The 15183-nt window shown below is 41.3% G+C and overlaps 1 protein-coding gene across 1 annotated transcript in view; it reads right to left on the bottom strand.

Moving 5' to 3' along the window:
* Nucleotides 1–342: 342 nt before the first annotated feature.
* GRK7 (G protein-coupled receptor kinase 7) overlaps nt 343–15183 on the bottom strand; it is a 46783-nt gene continuing 31942 nt past the window's right edge. The window contains exons 3-4 of the mRNA XM_033150368.1: nt 10481–10752; nt 343–1664 (exon numbers count right to left, since the gene is read on the bottom strand). Coding sequence (XP_033006259.1) covers nt 1343–1664; nt 10481–10752 — 594 coding nt within the window. The 3' untranslated portion in view covers nt 343–1342. The remainder of the gene's footprint in view (nt 1665–10480; nt 10753–15183) is intronic.

Raw genomic sequence — 15183 nt, 5'->3', positions numbered from 1 at the left:
GGCTCAGGCTTCTGTCTGTTTTCCTTGAATCACTCCATCTGTAGTAGGGCTTTTTTCTCAAGTATCAATATTATTGAGGATAAGATGTGCAGATTGCAAAACAAAAAAGCTGAAACGGTAGGGAATAAACAGAGGAGACACAGCTCTTTGTAAATTAACTCAGTTTTATACAAAACTTTGGAGCACAACAATATCTAATTACTGGATGAAATTCAGAATGCGATCAGAATTGGAGTCGCACTGCTGGGTGGCAACCACATAGATAAACTGACTGGGAGGCAGGCTTAGGTTCAAGATTGTAAATGGCATAATTTTTTTAAAAAAAATTTTTTACCTGTGAGTAATTTGGTGCCATCTGTTTTGAGATTTTCTCCAATCATAAACCTCCCCAAGTGTTCAATTGCATGTTCGGTTTTAAATTTATCCATTTCTGCAGGGCCACAGAAATAATTTCACCTGAGAATTCAGGGTGGGACCATAACTTGCATAAATGAACTTCTGCTGTTGAAGAACGCCCCCCCAATAAGTAGACATTTTTATCTAAGATTTGCCAGCCTAAGTTAACCAGCCTCAGAACACCCTCACACACAAAAAAGAAATGTCAAAGTGAGAGATTTACAAAGCTTTGTAAAAGAACCAGAAGTAGTACACATTTAAACTAGACACGTTATATACATTAGTTTCCAACATTAAAAGCACTTGTAAAAACAATTAACCATTTCTTTTAATCCCATTGCTTGCTGAATAAACATTCCTATTGCATTTATATTGTTCTCTCTTTAAAGACCAGTTACAAACTGGTGTGATTCATTTTGTAGTTTAATTTAAACTACAGCTTTCATCAGAGTGAAAAGATACTATCAGGAAATCTGATAGGAAGTTGCAATCAGTAGCAAAAATATGTTGACTATTGTTTTAATACTTAATAAATGGAGAAGCATAGCCTATATACATTTTTATTGAGTTTCCTACTTAACTGCAATCAGTTTAGACACACTGTGTCACTCCAGTGAGAAGTCTTTTTCGTAAATAACTTAGATGTATCACTACTGAAACCTAACAAAGCAGAAGCAGTCTCAAGGGAGGAAAATATATATCCAAATGATTTTGTGTATTTTGTGTATTTTATCCAGAAATCACCATGAGTTGTTGAGTCATCATGCTATCTTAAAATAATCCTCATTCTTCATTGAAAATTTCCAATTAAATACCAAAATGGAAGAGAACAGTTTATTCAGCTTGCCTTTATGACGACAATGAGTTCTTGCTACACACCTTAGAGTCTTTGAAATAATGGAAGGTTCAATGGTGCATTCCCACCCTTATATTTCTGGTGCAATATTTATAACAACAAACAAACTCCAGATTTCGAGTCAGCAACTAATCTGTGGGGATTGTTCAGGTCTTCAAACAGTCCTGTTTCAATGACTTCTTCTTGCCAAGGTATTGGGATAGCACCTGTTGCAAATTTCTTGAAGAATTTCTTGTCTTTGTCATCAAACTCTATCCCCCGGACTTCAGAGAAGTCGGCAATGTCTGCAACATCTTTGGCATAGACAACGCTGGGATCTGGCACAAAGGGGGGATCTATAAGGCCTGCCTCCAGCCTGTGGAAGTTTATTGATTTGAAGAAAGCATGCTTCCTGGGATCATCATCATCACTCCTGAAATAAGACAAGAGAATTTCAAGGTTAAACTCAAACATGCACAGATCTTAGGTATATTCAACTGCAAAATCAGAGAGAAGTGATCAAAAATAAATTAGTTTGATGTATTCTTAGCTCAAGGTACAAAAGGGTTTTCTATTTCACGGACCAAGTTTTAATTAGGCGGAAAAGCAAATTTGAAGAATATCTACATGTACTTGGAAGTAGGTCCCTTCAAACCATCATGCTTTGGAAACGTAAGCATCAACATCAGTCTTAACACTAGACTTTAGATATGCTGCACTATTTAAACTAGACAAAAAATTCATCTAATAACAATTAATAAAGATTCTGGTAAGCAGCCCTTGGAACATGTTCATGTATTATAGAGATTTTTACCTAATTCTTCAGACACTTTCATGTGTGGCTTACAATAATAAAGGAATCAGAAGGTAATTTAAAATGTGTTAAATATGCCCTAAAAGCATCAGAATCGAAAAGCAGCTCTAACGCAAACTCGTTGAGTACCCAAATGGTGTGTATGTTTGTGCATTTAAATGGAATTTCTTCTGTCCTCTACCTTTTCTCCAAGAAGCATAGAAGGACAGTCTGCACAGGATGCCCAGGTGGTCCCTTTGAGAAGACCTCAACAGTCTTAAATACAAAAATGCATTGGACATTGTTCGGCCATTTTCTGATTACTGAAAATGTCTAATTAAACTTTGCTAAAAAGCAGGACTGTCCATCACCTGGAGAGCTTAGTCAATGACAAATGGATATTACACTATAGTGTTTAAAGCCTTTTTGTGATTACGGAACTGCAAGGCTACAATTATTATTGTATCATAATAATATAAAGCAATAAGAATGTACGAGAAGAATATACAGTTCTTAGTGAGAGCTGGACCATAAAGAAGACTGATCGCCGAAGAGTTGATGCTTTTGAATTATAGTGCTGGAGGAGACTCTGGAGAGTCCCATGGACTGCAAAAATATCAAACTTATCCATCCTTAAAGAAATCAGCCTTGAGTGCTCACTGGAAGGGCAGATCCTGAAGTTGAGGCTCCAGTACTTTGGCCACCTCATGAGAAGAGAAGACCTCCTGGGAAAGACCCTGATGTTGGGAAAGATGGAGGGCACAAGGAGAAGGGGACAACAGAGGATGAGATGGTTGGACAGTGTTCTCGAAGCGACTGGCATGAGTTTGGCCAAACTGCGGGAGGCAGTGGAGGATAGGGGTGCCTGGTGTGCTCTGGTCCATGGGGTCATGAAGAGTTGGCCATGACTGAACGACTGAATGACTGAACAACATCATCAACAACAAATTACTCTTTCCCCCCTGAATTATTATTCGTAATAATAGAATTTTGTAAACCACTTTCAGTTCCGTTCCGTTCTTACGATCAAGCAGTATATAAATTGTATTAGAATTGTTTGGGGGGGGGGGGGAACTGAGAATCATGATCTAACATTTCCCTCATCTGTCCAGCTCCAATTTTTGAAATCTGAGCCCAGAAAACTGATGTTTCCACTTTTGCCCTTCAGGGCTGCCTCATTAAAACGTTGTTAACGTGAGTTGCTAGAGTTGTCATTCTTCAGGATTCAGCTGCTTCCCAGGGTTTCTACACATCACATTTCTGAGTGTGGAGTGGAAGCATTGTTTATCTGGTATGCAAGCATATACCTGCATGCATGTTAATGCTAAGGCACCATTAGGTGCATAGCATGCCATATTCCACACAAGAGATACCATTCTTGTTGTTTTTAGTCGATAGCTGATATGCTGCATTGACAATGCAGCATATAACAGAGCAGGGCTTTCAGCAATGCAAAGATGCAGCGGGGTCTTGGGTGGTGATTTTCAGTTAGAAAACTGGGGTGCTATAAACATGCCTCCGTTTTATTCTGTGAAATATTGGTGGGCATGCATAGAATCTCAGAGATGTGTGACCCACAGGCAAGGAATAAAATGTGGTACCTGAAAAATGACTACTGCCAGCTTAGGAGGAACACATCAGGCTCCACCCCACTCCAGCTCCTACTTGCAGCTGAGTTGAATGCCTGCAGGCTGTGGTAGGGAATAACATTTAAACAAATTCAAGAGCTATCACCCCCTGCTTACAAAGTGGCATTTTAGCACCACCTCCAGGCTGAAATACATGCATGTACAGTACAAAAGTAAACGGAGGCCATAGGGACCTTATAGGAGTAAAGAGTAGGGGATCCATAGATTTTCCAGGATTGGGTATCTGATGGATCTCCCTTTCCCCCTTCCAGATAAAGACTGCTTGAGAATTTGCAGACAGATTTACCTAAACAGGGCTCATTCTCTATATATCACTTGCTCTTTCATGAGATCCAGCTCTGTATCTTTTTGTTTCTTAGTAAATAAACACAACACAACTCCAATTTGTCCTGAACAGAAGCCATTGAATTTGATGTGATAATTTGATGTTATAATTTACCAAATTCATAAACAGACTTATTTATACCTTTACGTTTCTGAGCACAATTCAAAGTGTTGGTGCTGACCTTTAAAGCCTTAAACGGCCTCGGTCCAGTATACCTGAAGGAGCGTCTCCACCCCCATTGTTCTGCCCGGACACTGAAGTCCAGCTCTGAGGGCCTTCTGGCGGCTCCCTCACTGCAAGAAGTGAAGTTACAGGGAACCAGGCAGAGGGCCTTATTGGTAGTGGCACCCACCCTGTGGAACACCCTCCCACCAGATGTCAAAGGAAAAAACAACTACCAGACTTTTAGGAGACATCTGAAGGCAGCCCTGTTTAGGGAAGCTTTTAATATTGTATTTTGGTGTTGTGTTGGAAGCCGCCCAGAGTGGCTGGGGAGGCCCAGCCAGATGGGTGGGGTATAAATAAATTATTATTATTATTATTATTATTATTATTATTATTATTATTATTATTTTCAGGAAACCTGCACACTGGCAAACAATTTAAAAGAATTCTCAAAATATTCCTGTCACTTGTTGCTTTACAGGATGGGACAAGTATCTGGTCCTAGCCTTTGAGGCCATTGCTTGAAAATTTATTGCTGGTTTTAATTTTAGTTGCTTATTATTACGTTGCTTTTATTGTTCTTTAGTCGTTGCATTGTGCTACTTTGTCATACTCTTGTATGGTATATGGCTCTGTAAATTAATTTTGAAGAGCGCTATATAAACATTGCAAGGCAAATAAATTTGTGGATGAGCGATTTCCTGTGATCATCATTTATCTTTCCCATCTGGGAGACGGACTTGCCTGAAGGGTTTTGTGTTTATTTTTGTTCGCACATGGCAAAGAGTACAAAATATAATTATACAAATCTCCTAGGAGATGAAATAGTTAATCTCTTCTGACCCTAGCTCTTTTGATGCTGGCTCTTGATCACAAACAACAGAACATTTTTAAATGGTCAGGTGTGCTTATTAAAGCTGCCTATGAGAAGCTTTAACTTACGCAACAGGTATTTAAATAGATAACCCAAGGTCTCAGTGACCTTAGAATCTTTAGCTAATCTTTGCAATAAGGATGAGCTGTTCTGCAACAATATCTCCAGTTTAATGGGCATAGAAGGCTTTCTGCTACTTCCAGTATACAGTGGGAAGCTTCTCTCTCCCACCCCATCTTAGTATTTCAAATTACTTCACGTATTATGACAACATCTTTGGTCCTTTCGAACCCTGTAAGATCATGGATTTCGATATACTGTATGTGTTTCCGCTACTGGCACTAACAACAATGCATAAAACAAGATTAGAGGTCTATGCCTTGAATTTCTATCTTTCCCCCCCTTACTTTCGTTCCAGTGCTTCTCTGTGAATTATCTTATTATATTGCTTTTGCTTTTGAGAGACTTAGGATAACAAATATATTGCTGGATGGTGGGTAGGGGACTGGTGGGGGGGGCAGGGAATGGAATCCTCTTCGTACTCATGCAGAAAATACCACCACTAGCAAGGAATGCTAAAGCAGCATATTTCGGAATATCAACAGCAGCGTGAAAAACATCTGCACAAATAACGGTTACGAGGCGGTTCTCCGATTCCCTCGGAGGTTAATACAACATTTAGCAAGCTGCAGCAGGATCATACAGGATCAGGAACACGGATGTGGTAAAAAAGAAAAGATTCCTTTGCCCTTCTGCAGACTTCACGAGTAACTGGAAGAACATTACCACATGTAAAAAGTAGGGTGGGGTTGAATGACAGGTTATAAAACACAGGCAGAAATGTGCAGACTATGAAACTTGTTTTCTTAAGGTAAGTTGTTCCTTTTGCTTTGGGACATCCTTCCTTGGAGGGTGTGTTTGGCCTCCTGATGGCTATGCCGAACCTCCACTGTCGCTGAATACTGCTTGCTGGAAACTGCAGGAGGGGAGAGAGCTGTTGTGATCAGGTCCCACTTGCAGGTTTCCCCACAGGCATAAAGTTGGCCACTGTTAGAACAGGTTGCCGGACTAGATGGGCCACTGGTATGATTCAGGAGGTTCTTTCTTAGGTTGTTTTTGACATCTTTAGGTTGATAAAAAAAAATTAAACACTATGACACCTGCTTGTGGTCTCTGGCTGGCCACAGTGAGAACAGGATGCTGAACTTGATGGGCCCTTGGCCTGATCCAGCAGGACTCTCCTTATGTTCATAATGACAAAGAACACCTTTTCCTGTAAGGCTATATATGAGTTTGTTATTCCAGTACCCTGGTTTTGTGCAAAACTCTTATGGTTTTTATGGTCTCATTACTGTTCATGGCTGTCCTTGACATAATTTGCTGCAGTTCATATTTATTTCGTCTGATGGTCTGTGTTTTCTATTCTTAACCCTTTCTCTCCTGCTTATAGGGGCCTTTTGTCCAAAAAGGAGCACAAAACCTTATTTTACCTCACTTTTGTTCTGTTTGACCTTGCCTCTGGGTTTCATTCAGATAGCATGGTTCATTGTCAACAGAGAATTAGTCATGAATCAAAGAATTGTAAAGTTGGAAGGGGCCCCAACATTAGATTATGATAAGTCTTACATGTCTCTTCTTCAAGCAGGATTTTTCAAAGAAGAAGAAGAAGAAGAAGAAGAAGAAGAAGAAGAAGAAGAAGAAGAGGAGTTTGGATTTGATATCCTGCTTTTCACTACCCGAAGGAGTCTCAAAGTGGCTAATATTCTCCTTTCCCTTCCTCCCCCACAACAAACACTCTGTGAGGTGAGTGGGGCTGAGAGACTTCAAAGAAGTGTGACTAGCCCAAGGTCACCCAGCAGCTGCATGGAGTGGAGACACGAACCCGGTTCCCCAGATTACGAGTCTACCGCTCTTAACCACTACACCACACTATATATTTATATAACGCTGCAACAACTGGATGGCACCACTTTGGTTGTCCCTGGACAAGGGACCTATGATTAGGTCGACAATTGGCTGAAGTGACTTAAGCATTTAGAACGTGTGCTTGTATATATCCTGACGTCTACTGTATGCAGCCCCAAAATAACAAAAACTTGAAAGCTTGCTTTTTCTTTAAGTGACAGAACTGGAGCGAGGGAAGTTGCCTAACACTTTTTACATCTTGAATTGTGTCACACAGAACTAGAAACAGTTGAATTTACTCATACTGTGAAGGGAAGAATCACATCCTCCGGACACATTAGAATTCCCCACTGAAACAGTACAGGGTCATCCAAACGAGACGATACCTCAGCGCACAAGGTTGTACGCTTTGGCCTTCTGACAAAAGGAAATGATTCTATGAGTTCAAGAGTTCCATGAGTTCAAGAAGCCATGCATCCGTTGCTCCAAGACCTTTGGAAAAACCAAATCACTTAAAAAAAAACACCATGCCACCCCCTCCCACTTCAAGTTGTATATTCCTATGTGATATTCTGCAGGATTCTGCCTGCGCTCTTAAACTCTCCTGCAGAAACAACATAGTAATACATATTATTTGTAATATTGTATATGTTTGCCCTTGAGCAAATAGCCAGTTTTAGGCTCACTGAAAATCCTGACTGCTGACTAGAACAACACATAGATCAGGGGCTGTAAATGTAGCACATGCTCCCCTCTTCACTAAAATGAGAACAAGGATTTGGGGAGGGTGAAGCATTTGCCGTAGCCAGTAGAATAGGATGTGGTGTGTTCATGGTTGTGAAGTGTGTGTTGCACCCATTCTAGTCTTTCCAGGTTGTCATTGTGTCCATGGGCCCCAAAACAGTGCGGACATCTGATGTAGATCCACATTAATTAAAATTTATCCCACTGATGTTTTCAACTCTAAACTCTTTCCCTTCCTTCAAATCTTCCATGAAACCCACCTTTCTATGTGGTGTTTGGTTTACCCTCTTAATACTTATTCCCAGCTATAACCAAGGTTTAAGTACATACGACTTTGGCCAAATTCTTCCTTCCATTCTCTTAGCTATCCCACTTTCACTCTCTCTCTCTCTCTCTCTCTCTCTCTCTCTCTCTCTCTCCCCCCCCCCACCAGATTGGAAACAGAACTGCATGTGCTGCTAACGCAACTCTGAAAAGTGGCACATACACAAATGGCACATTGGAATACTTTAGTTTCTCAAGGCACATTGTGGGGTGAATTAAGGATTGTGCATTATATTTTACAGAGAGGAGCCTATCAGCCCAAGCACAATCCTTGCTGTTGTGCCCTTAGCTGGGGAATCACTTGGAAAGGAAGTGCTATTGTGTTTTTAAATGTGTCACTGTGCTATGGTCTGCTTTGATGTATTGTTCTAAATGTTGTTAGCAACTTTTCTGATATTTCTTTTGCACAGCTGTGGAAATATGAACCTTTCTCCAAAAAGGGGTAAAGGTATAGGTTTTGGGGGACCCCCTTAAACATTAACAAATGGTAGGATTTTGCTTAAGGTAAAAAGGTAAAGGACACCTGGACTGTTAAGTCCAGTCGAATTCGACTATGGGGTGCAGCGCTCATCTCGCTTTCAGGCTAAGGGAGCCGGCGTTTGTCCACAGAAATCTTTCCGAGTCATGTGGCCAGCAGGACTGAACCAATGGGACAATGGAGCAATGGGACACTGTGACAGAAGACAGAGCGCATGGAAACGTCATTTACCTTCCCGCCGCAGCAGTACCTATTTATGTACTTGCACTGGTATGCTTTTGAACTGCTAGATGGACAGAAGCTGGGATAGAGCAACGGGAACTCACCCCATTGCAGGGATTCGATCTGCCAACCTTCTGATCAGCAAGCCCAAGAGGCTCAGTAAACCCTAAACGTTAATAAATGGTAGCATTTTGATTATTTGGGATACGAAGGGGAAATACAAGTGCAGAGGAATTTCTGGGCTAACCTACGCAAGAAGACCTGGCCCAGCTAAGGTCATTAAGAAACAAATACAGGGACATTGGGGGGCATTGACAATGCAAGAGAACTTCCCTGCCATGAGGTGTGAACAGAGACAGGAGATTTGGAAAGGTGCCAAGGTAACTGGGTGTGATGTCACAAGAAGAGTTCGGCAGCTGAAAAAATGGGCAGAGCAATCTTGGCTGGCTGGTTGAAGGCAGGCTGGGAGAGGTGTCTTGAACTCCAATGCTGCCCTGCTGTGGGGAACAAGACCCTCTTGAGATGACCATGCTGTAGGAACTGGACTTCCTCCATCTAAATCCAGGTGTAAATATGTGAACAAATCATATTTCTTAAAGGCACAACAGCCTCTGCCACATCTTCAATTCTACAAAGGAGTACAGACACTGGTTGAGGGCCAAGCCCCCTGGAATCCTGTGCACGGCTCAGCACGGACTGGGGTGGCCTGTAATAATATTATTGATGAGGGCAGATTAAGGATTGTGCACTGTATTTTACATAGGCTGTATTTTACAACCAAAGTACAGCCCTTATTGTTGTGTCATTATTGGACATCACCTGCGCAGAAGCAGCAGTATACGTGTTTTGCTATATCACGGCAGACTGAATTGGTACATGACTTTCATGCAGTAATCACAGTGGACAATATGATCCTTCAAGACACATGCATGTGTACAGGGTACATTCTTCAGTTGTTGCTTTAGTAGATCTAACTCCTCCTGCTATTGTTTTTGTTTTACCTGCCCAAGATCCACTGGGATAGGCACAAGGGAACAAAGGAAAAAGACAGAATCAGGAAACTGTATTTCAATGCACTGGCCATGAATTGGAATTTCATTAAAAAAGCAAAGCAGCTCTAAGAACGCATTCCATACTATGCCTTCGGAGGAAAACAATTATGGAAAGTATTTTTTTTCTCCTTGTTCTTTCAAAGTCACCTGGCCACACCCACACCATAGATTTAAAGCGCATTTAGCAGTCATGGTTTCCCACAAAGAATTCTCGGGACCTTAGTTTACTCCTCACAGAGCTATAATTCCCCAGCACCCTTAATAAATTACAGTGTGCCTTAAATGTGCTTGAAATGTATGTGACTACAACCATCAGAGAAGAACTTCAGACTTGAGATAATATCCCTGCCCAGTTAAAGCTGAGTGTTTTCCTTTCAGTCCACTTATGGTTACTAAATTCCAGGTGTTGTTAAACTCCAATAGGATAGCCACCCTTAAGTTAACGAAACATTTAAAGCATTTTGATACATGAAGTCAGTTTTCCTGTGTCTGCTCTGCTGTAAGAGAACACAAAACTTACAAAGGGTAAAATGTACATCCAATTTATGATAGCTCCCTTCTGCTTTCTGGCCAACATTAACAATGAGACACATTTGGAGCTTTCCAGCGTAAACAGTCTTAGAAAACTCTATAGAACCTATGAACCTCATTTCCCTAAAACGAATTGATGGCATTACTCCTTAACTTCTTTTTTCAATCACGGTAAATAGAATCCTACCTGCTTCCCAAACGATCAGCTGGTTTCTTTGCCAAGAACGCTTTACAGATATCTTTTGTTGGCTCATCAAAGTTAGCGTGCTCAAACTTCACCTCATCTTCTATAGTTCTTCTTTTAACTTCACTTTTATCGACTTTCTCTTTGAAATCCTTGAATGGAGTTCGACCAGCAACCATCTCATAAATACTACATCCCATAGCAAACCAGTCCACTGAGTAGGTGTAATTCTCTTCATTTAGGATTTCAGGAGCCATGTATCCATTAGTTCCAGCCTGTGACAATAAAAAGACAGCTCTGGTAATCCTAAAAAAAGCAAGGTTTTTGAGGGGGGTGGAGATTCTTTTGATTAATCATGTACAATTGCATTTTCAGCTGCAATTACTAGTAATGAAAACAATCATCTCTTGACACAGATGTATATCATAGTTACAGCCAATTTATTTGCATGCCATGTTTTCCACAAATGCATCTATTCTGAAAGCAATTCACATAAAAAGCCTAAATTACAGGAATGCAATAATGATACATAATGAAAAGTATAATAATTGCAATAGAACACAGAAAAAAGGCAACAATTAACAGTTCATTTAACACACATCCAAATAAGGGAGCATAAAGCTCACCAATGGGTTAAGTAAAAATACACAATATATTCACACTCAAAAGTAGTCTTCAAATATATAAAGGGCTGCCACATAGAGGATGGAGCGAGCTTGTTTTCTGCTGCTCTGGAGGGTAAGGTTAAAAAAAAAAAAGGTAAAGGACCCCTTGACAGTTAAGTCCAATCAAAGGCGACTATGGGGTGTGGCACTCATCTTGATACAGGCTGAGGGAGCTGGTATTTGTCCACAGACAGCTTTCCTGGTCATGTGGCCAGCATGACTGAACCGCTTCTGGCCAAAGCCATTTCCCATTCCCTGGGAGATGACATTGCGGGTTGGGAGCAAGCCCTCCCCCATGCGCATGGGGCAGTATAGCCCCTGCACCATTGGGGAGTCCTCGGCAGCATCATTCCTTGGCTGTCCAATCTAGACGGTCCGGGGGTGTGGCACGGGCTATTAAAACTGGCCACGGCCGAGGACTCACCACTTTTCTTCCTGTTTGCTCAGTTCTCCCTCCCTCCCTAAGGTTAGGCTCTTTATCTCTTGACCTTGCTATGGACCACGGTTGTTTGCCTGTTTTTCAACAGGGGCCTGGTAGGAATTTTTCCTACTTGGCAAATTGGCACCAGCTATTTGGTTTTTCGCCTGACCTCGTAGCAAATCGTCACAACTTTGTAAGGTTTGACGGTTAGGCATTGGAGTATTAGGCTGAAGGTGAGGGGAGGTAGTGGCCATCACCTACCCCTCCTAATTCAAGGGTATTCCGTTAAAGGAATCCGAGGGGCGTGGTCTCTGTCTGATGCCCCAGACAGGGGGTTAGGGCCATAGCACAACCCCTAGCGGTGACCCTGGGGAAGTTCCTAGTTGATGTGCATCAGCAGGGCTCCCCCTACTGGTGGTTAACCCTTCCAAGACTTCCTGCAGACGGTCAGGAGTCAGATATAGTCGTGTGGTTTCCGATGCCTAAGCCATTACCACTCACATTCTGTAACCAATAAAGTTGTGGCCTTTCTTGCCCATTAACTTTAAATACTGTTTCATGTGTCTTTATTCCAACTTCCTGGGAGGGTTTGGTACCTTGCCACGCAACAGGACACCATGTTGGAAGCTAGAGCATGTGGAAATGCCAATTGCCTTCCTGCCACAGCGGTAGCTATTTATCTACTTGCACTGGTGTGCTTTCGAACTGCTAGGTTGGCGGAAGCAGGGACAGAGCAACAAGAGCTCACTCCGTCGTGTGGATTCAAACTGTCAACCTTCTGATCAGCAAGCCCAAGAGGCTCAGTGGTTTTTAGACCACAACACCACCCGCATCCCAGAGGGTAGGACCCAAACCAATGACTTCAAGTTACAAAAAAAAGAGATTCCAACTGACTAAACCGAGAAGCACTTTCTGACAGTAAGAGCTGTTTGACAATAGAACAGACTCCTTTGGAAGGTTGTGGGCTCTCCTTCTTTGGAGGTTTTTAACCAGAGGTTGGGTAGCCATCTCTCATGCATGGTCTAGTTGACATTCCTGCAATGCAGGGGGTTGGACTAGATGATCTGCGGGGTCCCTTCCAACTCTACAATTCTGTTATTTGGAGAAGTGAAGCTACAGGGAATCAGGCAGAGGGCCTTCTTGGTAGTGGCACCCACTCTATGGAATGCCCTCCCATCAGATGTCAAAGAAATAAACAACTATCTGACTTTTAGAAGACATCTGAAGGCAGCCTTGTTTAGGGAAGTTTTTAATGTTTGATATTTTATTGCTTTTTTATTCTGTTGGGAGCCGCCCAGAGTGGGTGGGGTATAAATATATTATTATTATTATTATTATTATTATTACCCCAAAGCTGGTGATATATGTAGCAGAGCAATGTCCCCTTTTTAATTGGCAAATTAATTTGAAAAAATAGGGCTTGTATTGTTGTATGTTCTAAATTATTTTACTTTTTAAAAAAATCAATTCCCGTTTTTGGATAGCTTTTACTTTTTTAAAAACATTATTAGTGAATCTGCAAAAACTTGGGAGATACTGCAGAAATTTGTTCAATTAAAATGCACCTATAAGACATTTCCCAAACAGTTATGAAGCTCAATGGCAGACCTTTCAAGGCATTAATAGCCTATCCTACCCCACAGTGTAGCTGAGACAATAAAAGGAATATAGGAATAGGAAACCATTGGAACAAGCAAATAATAATTATGTGGAACAGAAGCACAGAATACTTTAAGATTTGTCTTGGCACACACAGGGTCTTGGTATAATGTATAAGTGGCACTTATTCATAGCAGCTTGGGTTGTGCTGGAAATTCCATTGAAACAAACTGCAGAAGCCTTAGGATAGTTTAATGGATGCAAACATGTTTAATTCTTCAGTACCATTTGTGATCTACACTAGTTTATAACGTTAAAATGTAACACCAGAGGACGCTGCAGAGTAGCAAGTCACCGACAAAGGGAAATTGCCATTGAGCCTTACAAAACATTCAATTGAATAACATTTAGCAGATCAGTGGAGATCCAGCCTTGGAGAATACCGTATTTTTTTGCCCCATAGGACGCACCGGACCATAGGGCGCACCTCATTTTTAGAGGAGGAAACAAGGGGAAAAAATATTTTTCTGGTTTTCCTCCTCTAAAAGCCCTGTTTTTCATTTCTTTTCTTTTTTTCCGAGGATCAGCTAAAAGTTTTGCAGCTGTTTTTGCAAAGGCAAAAGGCCTTTTTTTAGGATCAGCTAAAAGTTTTGCAGCTTTTTTTGCAAAGGGAAAAGCCCTGGTTGTTTTTTTTTAGGATCAGCTAAAGGTTTTGCAACTTTTTTGCAAAGGGGGAAAAGCAAAGCTCCTTTTACAAAGGGGGAAAAGCAAAGAGGAACAGCCCCATTTTTATGGGGTTTAACTCACATTTCTGAAAAATCTTAAGGAAAGGGAGCCCTTTCTACAGTTTCCAGACAGATAATCTAATCTGCCAGTCACATGTAGCTGGAGAAACAAACAACCTCCCTCTGCAGCACATTCAACAAAGGAGGGCGGGGCTGAAAGGGAGCCAGAACTCTTATCTCTCTCCTGATCTCTTGCTGATCAGCTGCTGAGCGGGGTCCTTTCAACACTCCCTTTTCTCTTTGTAAAATAAAAAGCACAATCTGCTTTTGGCCCCTGGGCAATTCAGCTCCAGGGACCACCATTCGCTCCATAAGATGCACAGGTATTTCCCCTTACTTTTTAGGAGGAAAAAAGTACGTCTTATGGAGCGAAAAATACGGTAGCTTGATTCCAATACTCCCAATGGAAATACAGATGTGGTCATTTTGCACCAGAATTCACAAAGTTCTAATTCCTCAAGCATTCCTAGCTGGGACTAGGGATGGGGGAGAAATGTGATTCAGTTCAAAGCTGTATATATCAAATCTATCAAAACAATATGAGAACCAAAACACAACCATCGTTCAAAATTTGTACTTATCTGAATTTTTGGATGCAGTTCTCCAACCAACCAGTGTTTACAAGAAATGCACATTTTAGGGGGAAGTATGTATGTATGTATAAAAAAGAAAAACGGGCAAATAGCATATGATACAAAAATGCATACTATGCGGAGTTATTGCTTACAACTATGAGTACATCCAGCTGGGCTGGATGAATCCCAAACCGGAATTAAGATTGCCGGAAAAAAATATCAACAACCTCAGATATGCTGATGATACAACCTTGATGGCAGAAAGTGAGGAGGAATTAAAGAACCTTTTAATGAGGGTGAAAGAGGAGAGCGCAAAATATGGTCTGAAGTTCAACATCAAAAAAACTAAGATCAGGGCCACTGGTCCCATCACCTCCTGGCAAATAGAAGGGGAAGAAATGGAGGCAGTGAGAGATTTCACTTTCTTGGGTTCCATGATCACTGCAGATGGTGACAGCAGTCACAAAATTAGAAGACACCTGCTTCTTGGGAGGAAAGCAATGAGAAACCTAGACAGCATCTTAAAAAGCAGAGACATCACCTTGCCGACAAAGGTCTGTATAGTTAAAGCTATGGTTTTCCCAGTAGTAATGTACGGAAGTGAGAGCTGGACCATCAAGAAGGCTGATCGCTGAAGAATTGATGCCTTTGAATTATGGTG

The sequence above is a fragment of the Lacerta agilis genome, chromosome 5 (assembly GCF_009819535.1).
Source record: "Lacerta agilis isolate rLacAgi1 chromosome 5, rLacAgi1.pri, whole genome shotgun sequence".
In the NCBI taxonomy this organism is placed as follows: domain Eukaryota; kingdom Metazoa; phylum Chordata; class Lepidosauria; order Squamata; family Lacertidae; genus Lacerta; species Lacerta agilis.
The sequence above is the reverse complement of the archived record's forward strand: the minus strand, read 5'-3'. Positions and strand labels throughout refer to the sequence as shown.